At 49.9% G+C, this 16542-nt stretch overlaps 1 protein-coding gene across 1 annotated transcript in view; it reads right to left on the bottom strand.

The window, feature by feature from the left end:
• Positions 1–16542, bottom strand: part of SSH2 (slingshot protein phosphatase 2) — a 92789-nt gene that overhangs the window by 58500 nt on the left and 17747 nt on the right. The window contains exon 2 of the mRNA XM_080563255.1: positions 1442–1485. Coding sequence (XP_080419381.1) covers positions 1442–1485 — 44 coding nt within the window. The remainder of the gene's footprint in view (positions 1–1441; positions 1486–16542) is intronic.

The following is a 16542-nucleotide window of genomic DNA, read 5'->3' as shown; positions in this document are numbered from 1 at the left end:
AAAGCCCGCATCTTGTTGAAGCCTTTTAAATACTAAAAATGACAGCTTCCGTAGTTACCTACCCACACAAACGGCATTAAGCAAAGAACTGTAACAGCCAAAGAGCTCACGAAGGGAGAACTACTTCACCTTCACTTCTCCTTTACTCCCCCTGGAGGGAATCTCACTCCTTTCACAAAATTTGGCTGCAACATTTTAAGCTATGAAAGTGCTCCCGCTGCTGGACAAGTCACCTAGTTATATACTGAGTTTGCTTATTTTAAGTTTAGACGAAATAATTCTTTTGATGGCTTAGAGGGTAGGAGAAAATGCTTTTAAGGTTTCACGAGGTCTACTGTTGAGACTACGACTACATTAGAAAAACACCACTGATACCCGTCACCATTAATACTTGTCACCATGCAAGCAGATGACTTCCAGTATTTGTTTGGGTTTCAGATATAAGCATTAAATCAAAACAAGTTCTTCCTGAAGCAACTGAAACCGGCACATACAAGAATGAACATCTCCATACAGAACAATCCCAATTAAAATGAAAACAGTAGCAACTTCTGTCAATTGCAGTGTTCTCCTATCTGTGCAGAACGCAAGTATCTGATGCTTGACCACCTCCATCAGCAGCAAATACCTACACACCTACTGAATATGCTATTTGAGGCAGCAGGAGCCCTTACGACACGGAGTCACCCCGTAGTTTAACTTTCAGAAATGCAGCTTTTCACAGATCCCAAAGACATAAGCAGGGGCATAACCAGGAGGTGAAGAAACACAGCTGGGGATGCCTCGTTGCTGCAGTGCCTCCCGCGATACTCCTGCTAACTCACAGAACCCAGCTCAGCTCTTGAGGGCTACAGGGACTTTTTAAAACCAGAGAACATAGTGTTTATGAATGCGGTCATCCTCAGAATATTCTGATGATGGGCCAGCCCCTAAGATACAACACACAACGTCAGCGGGAGATAAGGAGAACACAACCAGGACTTGGTCCCACAACACAAGTAAGGTCTCCACGTACACCAAGTGCAGCATCACCGTCTTATTCAGAACTTGGCTATAGGCAACACATCATCCCTTGGATGCAAACAGCCATTTGGAGAATCTACTCGCTGGTATCTTTGTGAACTGATCCCAGTGTATATTTTTTAGTATATAACCAGATTTTTTTCCCCATTTCCTGCTGCAGTAACCCCTTTACTGAGGGTATCATTTAGGTCATAGTTAAATGTAAATATATACATATATATTTTGTAGTAAGGTACCCATGAGACAGTTACACAAGATTAGCAATAGACAGAAAGTTATGGATGTTTAGGTGGGTAAAAAACAAAAAATCCAGAATAAAACAAGCAGAACAAAACAAAATTAAACTAAAACACTGGGGAACACTTCACGAAGAACAGCATCCTCGAAGACTCCCACAAGCCCCAAGTGAGAATCTTACCTTCTGGGCTGGGACCGGCATTCTTCTTCCCCACTGTCTGCCTCCTGCATACATAGGAGAGGAAGGAAAAAAAAAAAAAAAGGTTAATATGCTTTAACGTATGCAGAATCCAAATACTTGCATTTTGCTGGTTTGACTGTAGAAGGCAAAGGAAATCCACACTGCTTCTGCATGTAGCTGTCACTACCCAGGAACTCATTTTCTGCTCGGTTGTCACTTGATGTTCACTCACAACCCTTTTAAAAGTCAACCTACATGAATTTTTGCAACTGAAGGATTTAGCAGGCTTTCGCATTTCCTTCCAATGACCCCTGCCAAACGTGGCAGGCCAAGGGCCAAACACATGGCTTAATTCTGGGCAAAAACATTATGTTTTTTAATTATCTTTACATATATCGTATTAATTCGTATTCCAGTGTCAGCAATCAAGTTTAAGAGCCCACAAAACCAGAAAGTAATAAACCTGCCAACTAGGAGCTGGTGAGCACAGATAGGCTAGGAAGTGGCAATATGAAATACGACGCTGCTTTAGATGCAAAATTAATACACACAATCTCCAGTACACTGGGGAATTTTACTAGGCATACCTACTAAAGCCCAAAGCAATACCCCAGAAGAGATCTCAGCAATTAATTCCTCGTCACAGGACATTTAAGCATCTATTGCCAGGCACCGGCTAAAGATGCAGTACAGGATCTGCTTTAAATCAGTGAAAACTTACTGTGTTTATGTGGGCCTGCGGAAAGGAACGTATTTTAAAGCATTCCAAGCATTCGGTCGTGCAGGGGCATCCCAAGAAAACCAGAGCTCGGCACAGGGTGCCAAAGGAAGCAAAATGATGGTTTTGTGTCCGGCTAGACATAAGCAGATGGGTGCAAGAGCCCTCAGCCACTCTGACAGCAGGGGTGCTAACCAGGCCAGCCCTGCTCTCCCATCGACACGCCACGTGGGACCGCACGGTCCCCTCCAAGGGGAAGCAGCATTTTCTTCCCCTTCAGCTTTCTTTGGGGCAGCAGCGTTGAAGATGCACGTCCTGCTTTCTGTTTTACAGACCACAGCACGCGGATGGAGACAGAGAGAAGGCACGTAAGGGATCTGGGCTAGGGGAAGCATCTGCTTTCCACGGAGTCAGCAGAGAAGAGGACGAGGAGCTGCACATCCCAGGCCTCTCGCTCAGCCCCACCAGCGCGGGCATGCAGCTGCCTGCTGCCGGGGCAGGAGAGCCGGTGAAACAACGGGAGAGGGAGCGACTCCAGAACAGACACTACCAAAACACACAGGAACTAACAGGTTTAAGCATCAGGCTCAGAAAAGGGGGGGAGTGGACTAAGTAAAGTTTCTGTAAGAGAACTGTACGAACAGATGCTTTTTCCTGAAAATCTTTTCAGCTACATTCTTGTGCTTACTGCATGCAAAGCTTGAATTGAGTTCCTCTATTCTTCTATTGTTTGCAAAGCTTGTGTTGAGTCCTATTCTTCTATTTCGAAGAACAGAACTAGAACAAGACCATGAAGGAGTTCACTGGGAACCACCTGCAACCACAAACTCAAGCTAAAACCCGCAGACCATCTACAACAAGCAGGAGCTGGCACAAATACCTTTTACTCATCATACCTTAGAATTAGCTCAGCATTTCAGTAACTTGATAAGGAAGCTGGCATGCCCATCTCCTTTAAAAACGAGAACCCAAATGCATTCCACAGTCAACACAAAACAAGCCATAGCGTCATTCAGAAAGGTGCAAAAGCACGGGTGAAGAGCAGCCCCCGGGGAGCAGCAGCAGAGCTGCACTGCGGGGAGCCAAGCCCTCCTTTCTGCGATGGGGTGTCAGCATCCATCGAGCTGCGTTCAGGGGCTGGCAGGACACTCCTGGATGCTCTCTGGGCTACAGACCCGAGGCTGGCCTTGCAAAAGAAGAAATCCAACGGCATAAAGTCACTTTCCATTATTCAAGCTTTTGCAATAACCACACTGGCTCAGGACCTATCTGCCTGACTGTTGTCCACGGCTCCAGACACTGGACAGCTGTCCTGGCAATCCGCGCTCCCAGGGCGGCCAAAGCCTCTGTGCACTTCAACTGCGTTGCTTAACACCTTAGGGGCAGTGGTTATCCCATGGACCATGCTACTCACTCTGCGCTTTGGTGTATTTTGTCTTGACGGGTGTTAATAGCAGCATTTTAAGTCTGCAGAAGCAAGGTATTGAGTACTTCTAAGAAGCTGGCTCGTGCTTAACTAGCACAAAAGCAGCAAGTATTTGCATTTCTAGAGCAAGCAAAGAAAGTCTAAGTCAGTCCTAAATACTTCACATACCTGCTTTCCTTGCCCTCTTCCCCTAAACTTGTTATCCTAACCACCAGCACTTCCCAGGAGAGTGCATATTTTATTTCTCACCCCAGCACCGGAAAGTGCAGGCGCTTCCCAGTGGTTTGGAGCGGAAAATCCGATGGTGAAAAGGGCAGCTCTGATGGCTGAGACCGCATGCTCGGTCAGGCTGCCAGCATCGTCACAGAAGCCACAGAGGCCACCTCCTCGGTGCCACACACCAGTTATGGCAAACTGGAACGATACGCAGAGCTAAACTCACCTCGGGCTGTGCCGGAGCAGACAACTATCTGTATGGTGATATCCAGGTTTGAAAACAAAGGTCCCTCCAGATTACCTTGAGCAGACTCTGCACTAGCTTCTGGAGACCTGCCTGCAGAAACAGGGATGTTTCTCTACACTCCTCGTTGTGTTCCTCTACACTCCTCGTTGCTGAGTCTTGCAAGAACTTATGCAGCTTGTGAGGCTCTGTTGAGAAGGCCACTTATTAGAAGTTCTTGCAGAAGTTTAAAAAACAAAACAAAACCGAAAGATGCACACAAGATTTGCAGGATAAGGATTTGCATTTTCAGAGGACCAGTCACCCAAGTAGCAGCAGCAGCAGAGCCTCATGAGCTGACAAAGACAGCAGCACCACAGTTGTCTTCACAGGCTTTGACCAGCTCCAGGAGTTGGACTCGATGATCCTCGTGGGTCCCTTTCAACTTGTGATATTCTATGGTTCTATTCACCAAACCCCAGCCCCACGCCGTTATTTGGGAGGCAGGACTTGATGCAACGACCTCACAGCACTAGGATGGCGATATCAGATGTGGATGACAAACTCGAGCGTAAGGAAGACACTGGAACCAGATGCCTTGCATCCAGGAGGCTGCACCACCTTGGGGCCTTGGCGTGTCAAGTGTCCCAGACAAGATCAGCAAGACAAGAAACTGGGAGCCAGTGCCAGCTGTACAGTTAAATTCCTTTGAACAAATCTATTATCTATCTCACATCCTTCCGAAAGCACCACTAGCTGTTGTGGGTGTGTGTTACTGCTGGAACTTCTCAGATCCTGCCAGAGCATAGACTCTGATGAATTCCCCGTGGGCTGGTGAAAAAGTTGATGAGGGGTACGGAGGGGACATGGAGAGACAGACAAGGGGAAGAGGTCAGAGGGAGGGGAAGAGGTTTCATACATGCAGGATAGCTGAAGACTTTTTTTTATTTTTTATTTTTTGAGTAAGCCAAAACAGCTCAAGAACATGTATTTGTCTAGAGAACAAAAACAATTGAAAGAGCACTTGCAATCTCTACTGTGCTGTTCAGGAACCCCAGCTATGCAAACATTTTCAGTATGATAATGATAACGAATGGCCATTTCCACATGCCAAAAAAAAATAATCAGGTCACAGCAACTGGCAAGCCTGGTACGCCATAACCAGAAGTCCCACAAATGACAGGAGAAGATCCTGAAATATGCAGATCGTTAACATGGCTCCACTCAAAATTCAGCCCTCAAGAGCTCGATGTGGAGGAAGCTAGACACAGCTCAGTCAACTACCATCTGTCTCTGCCGAAGCTCTTACAAGATCTCTTTAATATTAGACATAAATGTAGCAGATTTGTGTCAGAAGCACATCCATACAGAATATAGCTGACTGTCTATGGAAAAAAGAACTGTAGACAAGTGTGATTTGAGCAAGAGATCCATCGCCTGGGATGCTATCTGGAGCAGAACTAACCTTCACTTTGAGGATGTCACGAGGCGCTTCTGCCCTCCTCCTTGGCAACAACAGCCATCCCGGTCTGCAAAACACTCCTTCCCTGCATGCCCCTTGTGTCCCGATATTTACAGGGTGCTGAGATTTGGGTAGCTGAATGCTAACAGATCCCTCTAACCACCTTACCCTACTGACCGCCTCCTTTGCAAATGTAACATCTCATGGACAGAAGGCTTTGGGGATGCAAGAAGATACCTCCAGTGCTCCCGTGCCGCACGTACCTAACTGCTGCTATTTCTCCTCTCCCACACCAGCACCCCGTTATGCCGCAGCTGGGCCCTGCTCACCCCGCAGTTCTGCGGCTGCAGGAGACACAAACCCCAAACTGTCCGGCGAGGCGGAGCTGCAGCGACGAGCCGCCCCACTAGAGGGGGAGGCAGGACAGAGCAGGCGATGCCAACCCATGGCCGAGCGCAGCCTTTGCTGGAGGAAGCGACTCCGACTGACATGTCTGCTAAAACAAGCACGCTCACAGTCACCTGCCCGTGTCAGAAGGCCACGTTGCTGCCAGTGCCCTGCTGCACCAGGGCATGGATCACGGCCTGCGGTGGATCACGGCCTGTGGTGGATCCCGGCCTGCGGTGGATCATGGCCTGCGGTGGATCATGGCCTGTGGTGGATCATGGCCTGTGGTGGATCACGGCCTGCGGTGGATCACGGCCTGCAGTGGATCACAGCCTGTGGTGGATCACAGCCTGTGGTGGATCGCGGCCTGCGGTGGATCACGGCCTGTGGTGGATCATGGCCTGTGGTGGATCACGGCCTGTGGTGGATCACGGCCTGCGGTGGATCACAGCCTGCGGTGGATCACAGCCTGTGGTGGATCGCGGCCTGTGGTGGATCACGGCCTGTGGTGGATCACGGCCTGCGGTGGATGACGGCCTGTGGTGGATCCCGGCCTGCGGTGGATCACGGCCTGTGGTGGATCACGGCCTGTGGTGGATCACGGCCTGCGGTGGATCACGGCCTGCAGGCGCCCCTTTCTGGGGACAGCTCTGAGGAGCAGCTTGCTCGTTGTGGGGAGCTGGGGTCGGCCTCTTCTCACACATAACTAGTGACAGGACCAGAGGGAACGGCCTCAAGTTGTGCCCTGGGAGGTTCAGGTTGGAAATGAGGAGACATTTCTTCTCAGAAAGAGCAGTCAGGCGTTGGGACGGGTTGCCCAGGGAGGTGGTGGCGTCACCGTCCCTGGGGGTGTTCAAGGAGAGGTTGGACGTGGTGCTTAGGGACATGGTTTAGTGGGTGATACTGGGGATGGTTGGACCAGATGATCTTGGAGCTCTTTTTCAACCTAATTGATTAGAGAATCATTATGATCCTGTGCTTGGGCAGCAACCTCAGACCCTGCAGTGAGCCAGCTGGAGGTGTGACCTGTGGCAGCGCCCCGCTTCACTTCTGCAGCCACCATCCCACACGCGGTGGTGGCGGCGAGAGCCTCAGCTCCTCTCCCAACCTGGGCTGCCCACACCCTGCGGCACCCATGTTGTAACCAGAGCGACGGGTGCGGGAGATTGTGGCATCCACACAGGCAACGAGGAGCTCCCCGATGTGGGACTGCTCCAGCCCCGCAGCAGCCTCCAGCCCCGGCCTGCACAGAGGAGGAAGCTGAGCAGCACTGAAGGGCTCCAGAGGGAGTCGTGCCCTGCTTTCCTTGACCAGAAACACAGGCCTCGGGGGAAACGGAAGGAATGAGTCGCATAGCTCTAAACTAGGCCACATATTAAATGCAGTTTAAAGTGGAAGATGAAAAAATTCCGTCTCTGCTCCTTTCAGGCCATGTAGGACAGAATATGCAAAACATTAATCCTGTTTGTGCTTTGATCCGCTGCCAACTATCTGTCATCAAAAGGGTAAGGGAGAAGAGAGAAATTTTTGAGCATTATTCTGTTCTATACAATGGGAGTCACTCCATGTCACGCAAACAGTTCTGCTCTTAGAAATCTCCTTTCTGCAGACTGATGCAACGATAAACGAGATTCAGTCTGCGTTATGGACAGGGACTGGAGCTGTCTGCCCGTATTTAACACTGGGAACATCAGAGCAGCTTCTTTTGTTGTAAGAGATAGGATTATTAGCATAAGGCATGCATCTAACATTCACAACACTTTTAGTAACCGGGGAACATTTCACACAGACTATTCTTCACACAGACTACACCCTGAAAACACATCTTGCAAACCTTGAAAGTGATTCCAATGTAATAACTGCTTGCTGCACATGATTTTATGCCAACATACCTGACTGCATAGGCAATGCCTGGGAAGTGTTTTTATCAGGAGCATGAGCACGCCACAGCCATCCATATCAAGAAAGCACTGACACCCCAGGCTGGACAAGGATTACAGTTTCTGTCACCCCACAAGCCTCAACATTTTGCTAATAGTTGTAAAGTGCACACTTCAGACATTGCAGAACTTCTCTCCCCTTCTCCATTTTCTAAATCTTGGCTAGGTGTTGCTTTTTGCGTGAGCAACTTCATTATTTTCCATCGTTTGGTATGCTTTTAAAGAAACCCTCTGCACAGCAACGAACACCAGTAGTGAGTGATCCCAAATTCCCTACAGGAAGGCAGACCAAGAACTGGATGTCAAGCTATTCTCATTTCTTGAAGCTGCTGAATTTCAAAGTCATAGTATTCTTTTTAAAAATGATCCTTACTAAATCAGCTGAGGTCTTGTGCAAGAGTAAGAGTACAGAAGCTCATTTAAAATGCTGTGAGACAGCCAATTTGAAGCTTTTTCACCTCTCTTAGCGAAGGGCAACTGGCAGTTTCTTATTTATACAACAGAAACTGAGTTAACAAGGATCCCCCAAACCCACAGCAAGATGTAGCCATGCCGTCAGAGAGGCTTTTCACTGATCACTGTCAGGCCACCGTCATGTGAACAGCTCTGGACTCAGTCTCAAAGGAGGTAGAAAAGATTTATAATTAAAGAGCGACCTCCTAGTTCCCTGCCTACCCTTCCCTTGGCTAGGTCCCATCCAGTTGTTCAAACATACACGAAGTGCCTCTGAGCCGAACGTGACTTTCGCTGGGAAGAAGGCAGCTGCTTGAGTCAAATCGGAGGTTGCCAGGCGGGCACCGATCCAGTCGTTAAACCGTGCAAATATGCCTCTGCACAGCACCCACCGACCTCCCCGGGCATCTCCGTGCTACACTGCACCAGGCCTTGGAAACTCCTCCATACAGGAGCTCTTCTTGGGTGTCAGCAAGTATTAAGCAAGCCAGTCCAAAAAAAAAAAAAAAATCATCCTCTGTCCTCAAGTATTACCCAACACATGGATAAATAACCCAGTCTGGTTGAGTATTGCAGAGAGCGTGCCATTACTGCAGCCACAGCCTTTCTCCTAATGCAATACAAGTCACCAGAGATGTGAGCGTCCACTGCACGTTTGGATTCCTTAGGGCTCAGTTCAGCTGCTGACACAGACACAGTGACATTACAGCTACCCTGGGGTACCCGAGGTCTGCACAGTTCTGGCATGAGATGCCCAAAGAAGTGACTGAACAGAGGCTGAACAAGGGGACCACGATCCATGGACATCACGCAGAAACAAAGCTCAACACCTTCCGAGATGAAATAAAGACTCAAAAGATGTCTATTTAGCAGTGTGCCCTGCGTAAGGCTGGTCCTATCAATAACCTCAAATCATCTGCTGGAAGAAAACAGGACAAATGGTTGAGTCAGACTGCCAAATATCTATTACATATTTCTGTAGCAGAGACTTCCACAGAGTTGTATCAACCTCTTAAATAAACTGTGTTAGCATAAAGCCCACACATGCTGCATTTGCAGCAAGGCTGAAGTGCCAGCAACAACACTCTGGCTGGTAAAAAAGAAACAAGGGCTGACTTGAAACGCTGGGTCGAGGAGAGGTTCCCTTTTTCTCAAAAAAGCTGAAGAATGCCCCCAAATTCACCAGCGAGAGCTTCCGGGGCAGGAGGGGGAAGCCAGCTGAACTACAACGGTTTCTGTTTCCAGCCTGACTTCATCTTGGGAGCAGTCATTTGGTGCTAAACAGGGAGATTTGACCACAAAAAATAAATGGACAGAGTTCACAAGTTCCCCAGCTGTGCAGCGAGAACAAAGACAAGCAGAACCCGCAGCGGTCTGGGTGAAGTGACTCAAAGAGAGCAGATCACGGAGAGCATCGCCCCGGCAGCAGCGTGCGAGCACTCACGGGCACAGGACAGGTCTCAAGGCTGGATTTAAAACCAGTTCACTTCAGAATCCCTCAGTCTCCGGAGAAGGTTAACCTCAGCCATTATTAAAAATTATGAAGCTAATTAATAAAGTCCCTGAGTATGCTCTAGAGAACTAGCTCATGGCCACCTTTGGAAATACTTACATTTGCCATCAAACACTTCTCAAAAATAGAAGCTGCTACCAGGAAGCCTTCAAGTTTGACGTAAAAGTTCTTCAGAAAGCTAAGCGGAGCAAACGAGGCCCCAAAGGGGAAGGGGAGAACTACGCGGTGCTTTGCACGGTGTTTTTACCTCTCCAAAGCCGCAGCGCCAGGGGTAACCAAGCAGCTTTCCCCAGCAGTTTCTCCCTCACCCATCACTATTTGCATGAAATAGTTTGAATGAAGACCTTTTCCTCCTCGCATTTCTTCTGTGCATTATGTTCTACGTAAGCAGCAGCTTTCTGCAGCCAAGCTTTCATTCAGAGGTTGACATTCCTTCCAGACTGTTTTCTGCATCACTTTGCTGTGTCAGTAACCGGTATATTTAGGTCAAAGACATTGTGCTCTCGCTCTAGAAGAAAAATAAAAAGTTCCTTATCAAAGCTTTCATCTTTCCACTGCAGCTAAGGGATTTATGCAAACTTTGTTTAGATTGGACCTCACTGAAAACTGCAGAAATAAAACTCAAAACATTTGAGCACTAGAAGCCTCCAACTGGAACAACAAGAGGCAGGATGAGAAATCCAGTGTGACACAGCCTGCTACGCTGCCCTACAAGAGCAGATTAAAAAGGAGATTACGGTCAATTTCTGCAGTGAAATAAGCTCGCCCGATGGGGAGTACAACAGCTTCTGCTTTAATCAGAGAGGCGCACCCAAGGGAAAAAAATAACCCAAACGCTATATATCCACATTAAAAACCCCTACACAGAAGCAACGTTACACGACTTCTCTCTAAAAACTGCAGTGGCGTATCAGTCGGCACCATCTAGAGAGTTACAGACACTAAGAAACAAAATCTGTCGTCTCCCCAAACAGACCTTTCCTCTAACTTTAGGGGGCCTTTCAACACAGTGCAAGTATGACAGTACAGACTGATATTTAACATAATTATGATTCTCTGCTAAATGCAATGCTTCCCAGAACCTTGAAGGTATCTGCTTACTCTCCTTTCAGGCAAAGATAATGAAATCGTCCATTGGAAATCTTTAAATCTTCAGGCATTCATTTCCCCACAGCAGTAACAACTGCTTACGGTGATGGGACGAGCGTGAGAAAACTCATTTGCTGTATAAACACGGGCACTAAAACTCCAGTTTTCATACCAGGAATTGCTGCTGATGTCAGAGGTGTAGTTTGGTTAAGACCAAGTCACAAATACGCACACATACACTGGTGAATCCCAAGTGGGACTTCGAGACATCCCCGACATCTCCGAGGTCTTGGCCTCAGGGCTCCTTTCCTGCTGGGAGAGGCAAAGACAGCGAGAACAAAACAGGGCTGAGGAAGCCGGGGAAGCAAACCCGCCAGTAAAGAGCCATACGAGGAGAAGCTGGAGGCCTGGGACTGCAGCCGAAAATCTTTTATAATTCATGAGCAATACTCTCGCATGTTACAAGGGCTAAGGATGTGGAGCAGACGTAGCTGATGCACACCACCAGCTTCTGGTTTAAGCCACCAAAGTTAAGTTTCCCATTGAAAGGGACAAACCTGAAATGTGCTTTCATAAAAAGGGAAATATTTGGGTTTTGCTCCTAAATCCAAAGGGCTATTTTAAGAGGAGGAGGAGGGTGGAAGGAAGGGAGGTACACTGCAAAGGGAAGGGTCTTTGTCTTGCAATCAGCCATCTTCCTGTTGGCATCAAGTTTACGAATAAAAATAAGTTTGGGTTGTTTTCTTTTTTTTTTTTTTCCTCTTTTTGCACATGGGTGCACGCTCACAACAGCCTCATCTGCATCCCCACTGCAGTTACCTACACTAAAAACCAGGGAGCTATTCCAGGGCTCTAGGCAGGCGCAGTTCAGCTCCAGAGCTTTAACTCTTGCCATAGTCACAGGGTCACCAAAGCACTGCTGATCCACCTGCATCATACGAAATACCGCGTTATTCCCGTACCGGGACAGGAGGGGAGCTATCTGGATACCGCTGCCATTTGTGCCCTGTGCCCACCCTGTGCAGCTGTGCCAGCACAGCTCCGACTCCTGGGCGGCAGCACAACCAGGTACAGGCCTTTCATTTCCACTGCTTGCCACACGGACAGAAGCACATGTGGCCATCTCTGAAACAGGTTTAAGTTGAATCTTCACCCCATAAAACCTCAGGAGTACAGTCCTAAACCCGAGTGGTGGCTGTAACGCGTGCACATCTCTCTCCCTGCCAGCAGGCAGAGAGCCTCTCACCCACTCGGCTCCTGCGAGATCCAATCCCTCCCAGCTGCGGCCAAATCCCCCCTTGACGTAAGGAACATACGACGCACGGGATGAATTGGGAGCAGCGCAGATATCTTCATGACCTACCCGAACTATGAGGCCCTGGGCCTACTGCATCAAGCATTAGGAGATGATTTTTCGGATGAAAAGAATTCTCCAAGTGGGAAGTTATTTAAGACTTAAGAAGCAGAGCAACACCCAATCTTTCTAATTCTATGATGCTCGACCTCTAAAAAGCAATATGGACTGGGGGGGGTCAGGAGGTCATCCCTATTTGAAACTGTCAGCTCTTAGCAGTGCTTGATCTGAAACTGTGCTCAGCGGTGCGATTACAAGCTGTAGATTGTTACCTAGCATTTGTGAGAAGCAAAAAAACAAAGCAGAAACAGGGGTATCCAAGCAAGAACATCGCACGGCGTGCCTGGATGCAGCAGCATCTGCGCGGCCTCTCGCAGACGGCCGTGGCATACCGTGGGATTGGAGCAGAGCACAGCGGGGACTCTGCTCCGCTGCAGCGATGGAGCAGGAGCAGGAGGCTGGCAGAGGTTTCCCAGCAGGAGGTTAGGCTCCGTACCAGAGGAGGAATCGGCAGGAAAGTCTCTTCAGCCCTAGACTCGGCTTGGGTAAGGAAAAAAAGCAGGTCTTTCAGGCAAAACTTTAAAAGGAATCGCAGGGACGGCTTTCTGTATGTGTAGGACTCAAAGCAGAGCCTTTGGAGGGCAGGCAAGGGCTGCAGATCCCCCCTGGCACAACGCTGCGGAGGCACGGGGGACAAAGCACACCCCTCGCTCACATCCGTCAGCCCCCGGGAGCAGAACAGCCCCCAGCTGCCCACTCCTACGAGACCACCGCTGCTAAAAGCGGCACACAGCAGCTACAAAATACCCAGAATCGGTTATTTAAAAAGAAAAAAGAAAAAAAAAACACACGCCCAGGTATTAGTGTCATGCTGTTGGAACCCGAGCCAACACGCTGAGCCATTTTATTGCCTGACAGAAGCTGGTTTGTGCACTCTCGTGGGGCATTTCCCCACAGCACGGCCCTGCCTACGCTCGGCCAGCCCCATGTGCCTTCCCGACTGGTGGGGGGACCAAAACCAAGGCAGCAAATACAACAGCACTTCCTCCAGCAGGGGTGGAAGGAAAAAGAGAAAGGAGAATGAAGCTGGGGAGTGAGAGAAGGTTTTCTGGAGTAGTCAGATACGAGCAGAGCTGAGTTGCGTAACGACGGCCCCTTGACTTTTGTTATTTCTCCCAGCCAGCTCCTCCAAAAATCTATTTGTTATTGTTTATTTGGGTACCAGTCCAAATTGCTGTGGGAGGAAAGAGATTTAAAAAAAAAGGAAATGCTGTCCAGCCATTAATTCTGGCACTGCAGCCATCTAGTACTCTCCGTCTGTTAACGAATCAGTGCCCTGTTTGTTGCAACACTCGTCCGCAGAGCCTGGAGGTTAAACACGAGCAAAACAGATCGTAATGAGACCCCAGCAGAGCAGCTCTGGCTGTGTTTCTCCTCGGGCAGGATGAATGTGCCCCTGCTGATTTACCCACGGCTCAGTCCAGACCCGCAGTTTTGCCCCACATCTCCCCCCAGGGAGCAGGCAGCAGCACGCAGCCGGCAGCAGCGCTCCTGGAACGTAAGCCTCTGCGAAACCTTATCTTGCCATAAAGGCCGGGCTGTGTCAAAAGCTGGGAGCAGCCCCGTCCTCCCAGCCTCCCAGGATGGAGAAGAAGTCACGTTCCTCCGTGTGCACACCGGTAACAGGAGAAAGCCCTTTCTGACCCGGAAAGCAGCGCTCTGTTCGGTTATTTCCCCCCCCCCCCGGGCCGTAAATGTCACTGCCAGTGGGTACAGTCCGGCCTTTGTGGGTACAGTCCGACCTTTTTGCCAGGTTCTTGTTTTCACACGGCCATACCTCCCTGTCCCCGGAGCACGAAGGGCTCAGCCAGAGGCCAGAAGCGCTGGGCCAAAGGCAAAGAAGCGCGTTAGCCTTGGCACATACCCGGCTTTGCCCGACCCCTGAAGTTCACAGCCCTGTCAGCCCTGTGGCCCTGCGGTGCTCGTCTGCGTAATCCCAGCTCCTTCATACCATCTGTTCCCCCCTCGGCAGCCCGGCCATCAGGGACGATGCTACAGCTCGTGTCTCCCTAGTAACAGGGTTTTGTCGATCCTTCCCCGTCTTCCTACCAATCCTGCCATCTACCAGGATTTTCCCTGCAGGAGATGTAGAACAGCACTGGTGGAAAAAATACAGGGGATGACAAACACTTCAGGACAGGCATAGAGGGTGTAAGAGTAGTGCATGGGGTTAGGAGAGCTAAAAGCCTCCTGAAACCAGATGCTCTTGTTTCATTAGAGTAAGCCACCAACACATCTTCTGTGAGCCAGGTCTGGTATCCCACCTGAGCACTCCGTGCTTCCACGGCTCCTCTTACAAAGGTGCCAACTGTGAACAGCCTCGAATCGATACACAAGTCTTAAGAAAAACACCCTACACATCCCCTGCATCCCCAAGACCACCTTCTCTAACACCTCCAAGGCTAAAAACGCCACCACTCACACCATGCGGGTGAGGAAGGGCTGTATCTCCAGTCTAGGGACTGGCTCTCTCACTGCAGGTTTTCGGTCGGTGACTGCTGGCTGCCTTTGGTTCCCTAATCCTTAAATCCCCACGCTCTCTTCTTGAGGTTAATCCAGTTAAAGCTATCCCCTCCCTTTGGCCGGGGCTCTGCAGAAACGACCACCTGAAGGGCAGAGCTGCCAAAGCCAATGCTCGGGGTACGGCACCTCCCAGAACTTGGTTCTGCTGCAGGAGACAGCGCAGGATAAGTGCTTATTGCTGGTGCCTGACAAAGAAACGAAGATCAGGTAGGTGAGGGCAAAAGGCACTCCTCAGGGATCGGTTAAGCCAGCAGGAGTCAATCATCCAGCCCGACCCAAATCCCCCAGCCGCTTTCTGCCTTAAGATAACTAGAAACAGGTTTATGCTGTACTAGGATAACGCAGCCTTAAACCAGCGTAAGCCCCTGTGAAAATCCCTGGTTTGGGGAGTAGAACTTGCCTTTGAGGTCGTCTCTAAATAAGATGGTTACATGGCATTGCTGTGTCTGGAAAAGCAACCACAATCAGCAATAGCAAATCACTTCTTCAGGCAGGCCACGTGGATCCAGCCCCAGTGCCCACACTGTGCATCTTCTTCTCCTTGTGAAGCTGGCCCAGAGGCCGTGGAGCAGTGTGTGTAGCTGAGGAGCTGTCGGAGAAAACCGCCGCACATGGGCTCCCCGGTGCTTGCCAAGCTCTTCAGGCTATGCACTAGAGCCAGGACGGGGACCATAAGCTCTTTGTGTCCCTGGTCATTCACAACCCAGAGAAACACAAGCCTGGTTTCGAGGACTGTTTATCAGCCTCGTCCTTCCCAGATCCTCGGTCTCGGGGCGGTGGGGATGAGCAAGCCCTGCAGCGCGGCTGCCTGCCGGGGAGCCAGCAGGAGCCGTGTTCTGCTCCCCGGAGGGGAAGCAGCTACCCGGAGACAGGCAGGTGCAGGGAAAGGGGACGAAGCGAGGGGCAAGCCTCCCGTGCGGCCCAGATCCGTAGCACATTGCTAACTCCACTCACCCAGATACGGAGAGCCGCTGCTCGGTCTCTGGTGCATATTTAAACGCTCCTTCTGAATGGCCGATTGGTCAGAAGTGGAATGTTTCTGCATTCATGGGAGAGCTATTTTAGGACTACATTATGCGCTCTGCTTCCATTAATAGGTACACTTAGAAAAAAAAATCCGAGGCGCTACACCCAGCGATGCGCTCGCCTCAGCAGCCTCGAGTGCTGCAAGCACAAACACCCCGAGCAGGCAGAGGAGAGCCGGGTCCTGCTACTGACAGACCACATTTTTCTTCACCCTTCCACAGATCACCTGCTCATTAGGCGTGCCAAATCCTCGTGGAACAAGCCAAATCGCAGTGTTCACCAGCCACCCCCTTTACAGACTTGTCAGCCTGCATCTTGCGGAGATGTCACGCCGCCGTAGCGCCTCCAGCTGAAGGAAGTTAACCAGACCAGGGCAGCATCTCACGTGTCCCAGGGCTCCGCTGGTGGCTGATCCAAACGCTCTTGTTCCAGGCTCCGGTTGCCCTGCCAGTGTAACCCACGCTCGCCAGCACTGCTGGGGCTCACCTGTACCCCACCGGGCCCCCTTCCTCGAGTGCCACGGTTATTTGTCAAGCCGAAACTCACTGCAAGTTGTTTTGGAGCGAGTCAAGAACTCTCAGGTTTCTTCAGCTAGCAAAGCTCAAATTATTGATTGCTGCCAAGGGTTTATGAAAGCCAAAGCCTGGCGATTTTCAGGAAAATACACGCTTGTGTTTGGCCAAGAAGAGCTGTGCGATGCAGAACGATCAG

The sequence above is a fragment of the Anser brachyrhynchus genome (genome assembly GCF_964034855.1).
Source record: "Anser brachyrhynchus genome assembly, chromosome: 20".
NCBI lineage: Eukaryota > Metazoa > Chordata > Aves > Anseriformes > Anatidae > Anser > Anser brachyrhynchus.
This window is presented reverse-complemented; position numbering and strand designations above follow the sequence as displayed.